The sequence below is a fragment of the Austrofundulus limnaeus genome, unplaced genomic scaffold (assembly GCF_001266775.1).
Source record: "Austrofundulus limnaeus strain Quisiro unplaced genomic scaffold, Austrofundulus_limnaeus-1.0 Scaffold133, whole genome shotgun sequence".
Classification (NCBI taxonomy): Eukaryota; Metazoa; Chordata; class Actinopteri; order Cyprinodontiformes; family Rivulidae; genus Austrofundulus; species Austrofundulus limnaeus.
The window spans coordinates 290,437-292,296 of record NW_013952535.1 but is presented as its reverse complement, the minus strand read 5'-3'; the positions used below and the strand labels follow the sequence as shown (position 1 = coordinate 292,296).

General features: G+C 38.1%; 1 protein-coding gene across 3 annotated transcripts in view; it reads right to left on the bottom strand.

The window, feature by feature from the left end:
• Nucleotides 1-1,860, bottom strand: part of LOC106522615 (rho-associated protein kinase 2) — a gene marked incomplete at its 5' end in the record, with an annotated part of 49,641 nt that overhangs the window by 21,618 nt on the left and 26,163 nt on the right. For all 3 annotated transcript variants that reach the window (XR_001310804.1, XR_001310805.1, XM_014015687.1), the window contains 1 exon segment: nucleotides 933-1,015. Coding sequence is in view for 1 of the 3 variants with exons in the window: in XM_014015687.1 (XP_013871141.1) it covers nucleotides 933-1,015 (83 nt within the window).

Genomic DNA, 1,860 nt, shown 5'->3' with positions numbered 1-1,860 from the left:
ATCCTTTTATCTTTTACTTAAAACTTAGTTAAGCAGCGTACCAGGAAGTTACAACATCTGAAACTTACTGTTTATGACCTCTGAGGTGAAATTCATATGTCGAAAATATAACTTGTGTTCATTTATTCATATAATATTTTTAATAAATGTTTGTGTGTTTAATCCTGTTCATATATCTAAAAATAAATTACTTTATTTTGAAAATACGTTCAGGTCACAAGTTTTCATTTCTCATTCATGAGCAGAGTGGTCTTCATCATTGTCTGGGATTTCATAATGCAAGATCTTGATTGAGAGATTATTTTGAGAAATTGGGCTGGTCCTAATTTCATAGGGTGATCTCTTACAATGGTGACAGTGACGCTGCGTAGCCAGGAATACCTGAACCACAGAGCCATGTCAGAGGTCTGGTCGTTTACTTACGGTATCAAAAAAAAAAGACCCAAGTGTGTTTGTGCGTATATGTATAATGTAATTTGTGTGTTTGTGTAATATTGATAAATATCGGTTATCGGCCATAACAGCAATAATTATATTGGATATCGATATCGGCAGAAATTTTCATATCGGTGCATCCCTAATTTTTTTAAAATTTATTTAACCATGTAGATCTGAGTGAGAAAAATCTCTTCCAAGAAAGACTTTGGCCAAGAATGGCAGCAGCACATCAACATTTCAAAACATAAAATCTATTTCCAATAGCTATTTAAGGTCTGACATTGGCATGGTGCCTTTGGCCTTTGGATGAAAATTTAAAAAAAGTTTCTTCAATCTTGCTTAGAATATCAAAAGGAAATGTGTTTATCTCTGACTTCAGAGCTTCTGCGAATCAAACGATCCATGGTAACAGTGGGTTTGATGTCAGAAGTTCACACTCTTGACTGACACTGAACACAAAGCCACTTTGTGACATTTAACAGCTCCCTCCTCACCTGCTTCTGGAGCTGCATGTTCTTCTCGTTAGAGTGCTGGTTTCTCTTTTTCAGATCCTCCAGCTGGTCCCTCAGGTTGTTCACTGATGAGGAAACACACAGTCAGAAGGAGAGCTGATGCTAAATTTGACACAGCATATTCAATAAACGAAGGCGCTACCCGTAGCCAAAGATCAAAGACAACCTGAGATGGAACCAAGCATCAGTAACATATGTGTTCGGAGGTTCTGCACCCTGTGGGAGTCCCACTCAGGATGTGTAAGGAGCCTCCTCAGAGCTCTCTGTCTCAGGATGCTGATTGCATTCAACAGTGGAAAACATTCCTCAAACAGTCAGACCACTCCCTTTTATTTGCTGCGCTGAAGGAAATTAATTGAATTTAAGATCCAGTCTTGTATTTTACACTTTGTCCAGTCATATAACCAGAGAGAGAGTAAGTCTCTGTCAATAGGCTGTTTCAGAGAACAGGAGCCCCCGGTCCTGCAGCCATGAAGAGGTGCTACACTTGCATTAGAAAAAAAAAAAAGCAAACATGAGGGTAAGGAGGGATGGAAAAAAACATCTCATACTATGTCCTTAACAAGGACACAATATGAGTTTGCAAAAAAAAAAAAAAAAAAAAAACTCTGCATATAGCAACACATAAGCCAGCAAAGGCAGAGAGTGGAGGGGTGTACATCACAGAGAACACAATCATTTTCATCTTTTAAAGGTTTAAGGTTCAAAATTATCCGAGTCTTACGATCGTATCCATGTGTTGGTATTTTATCCGGCATTTGTTCCTATAAAGTTTGTTTATTTCCTCCTCTGCACATAGTATATGAAATGGAACTCGCGGGGCTTGAAAACTGATAGAACAAAGTTGAGGTGGTGTTTATTTTCATCATTCAATATACTTGGCAGTGAGAGCTTGGGTCAACTTCCTTAT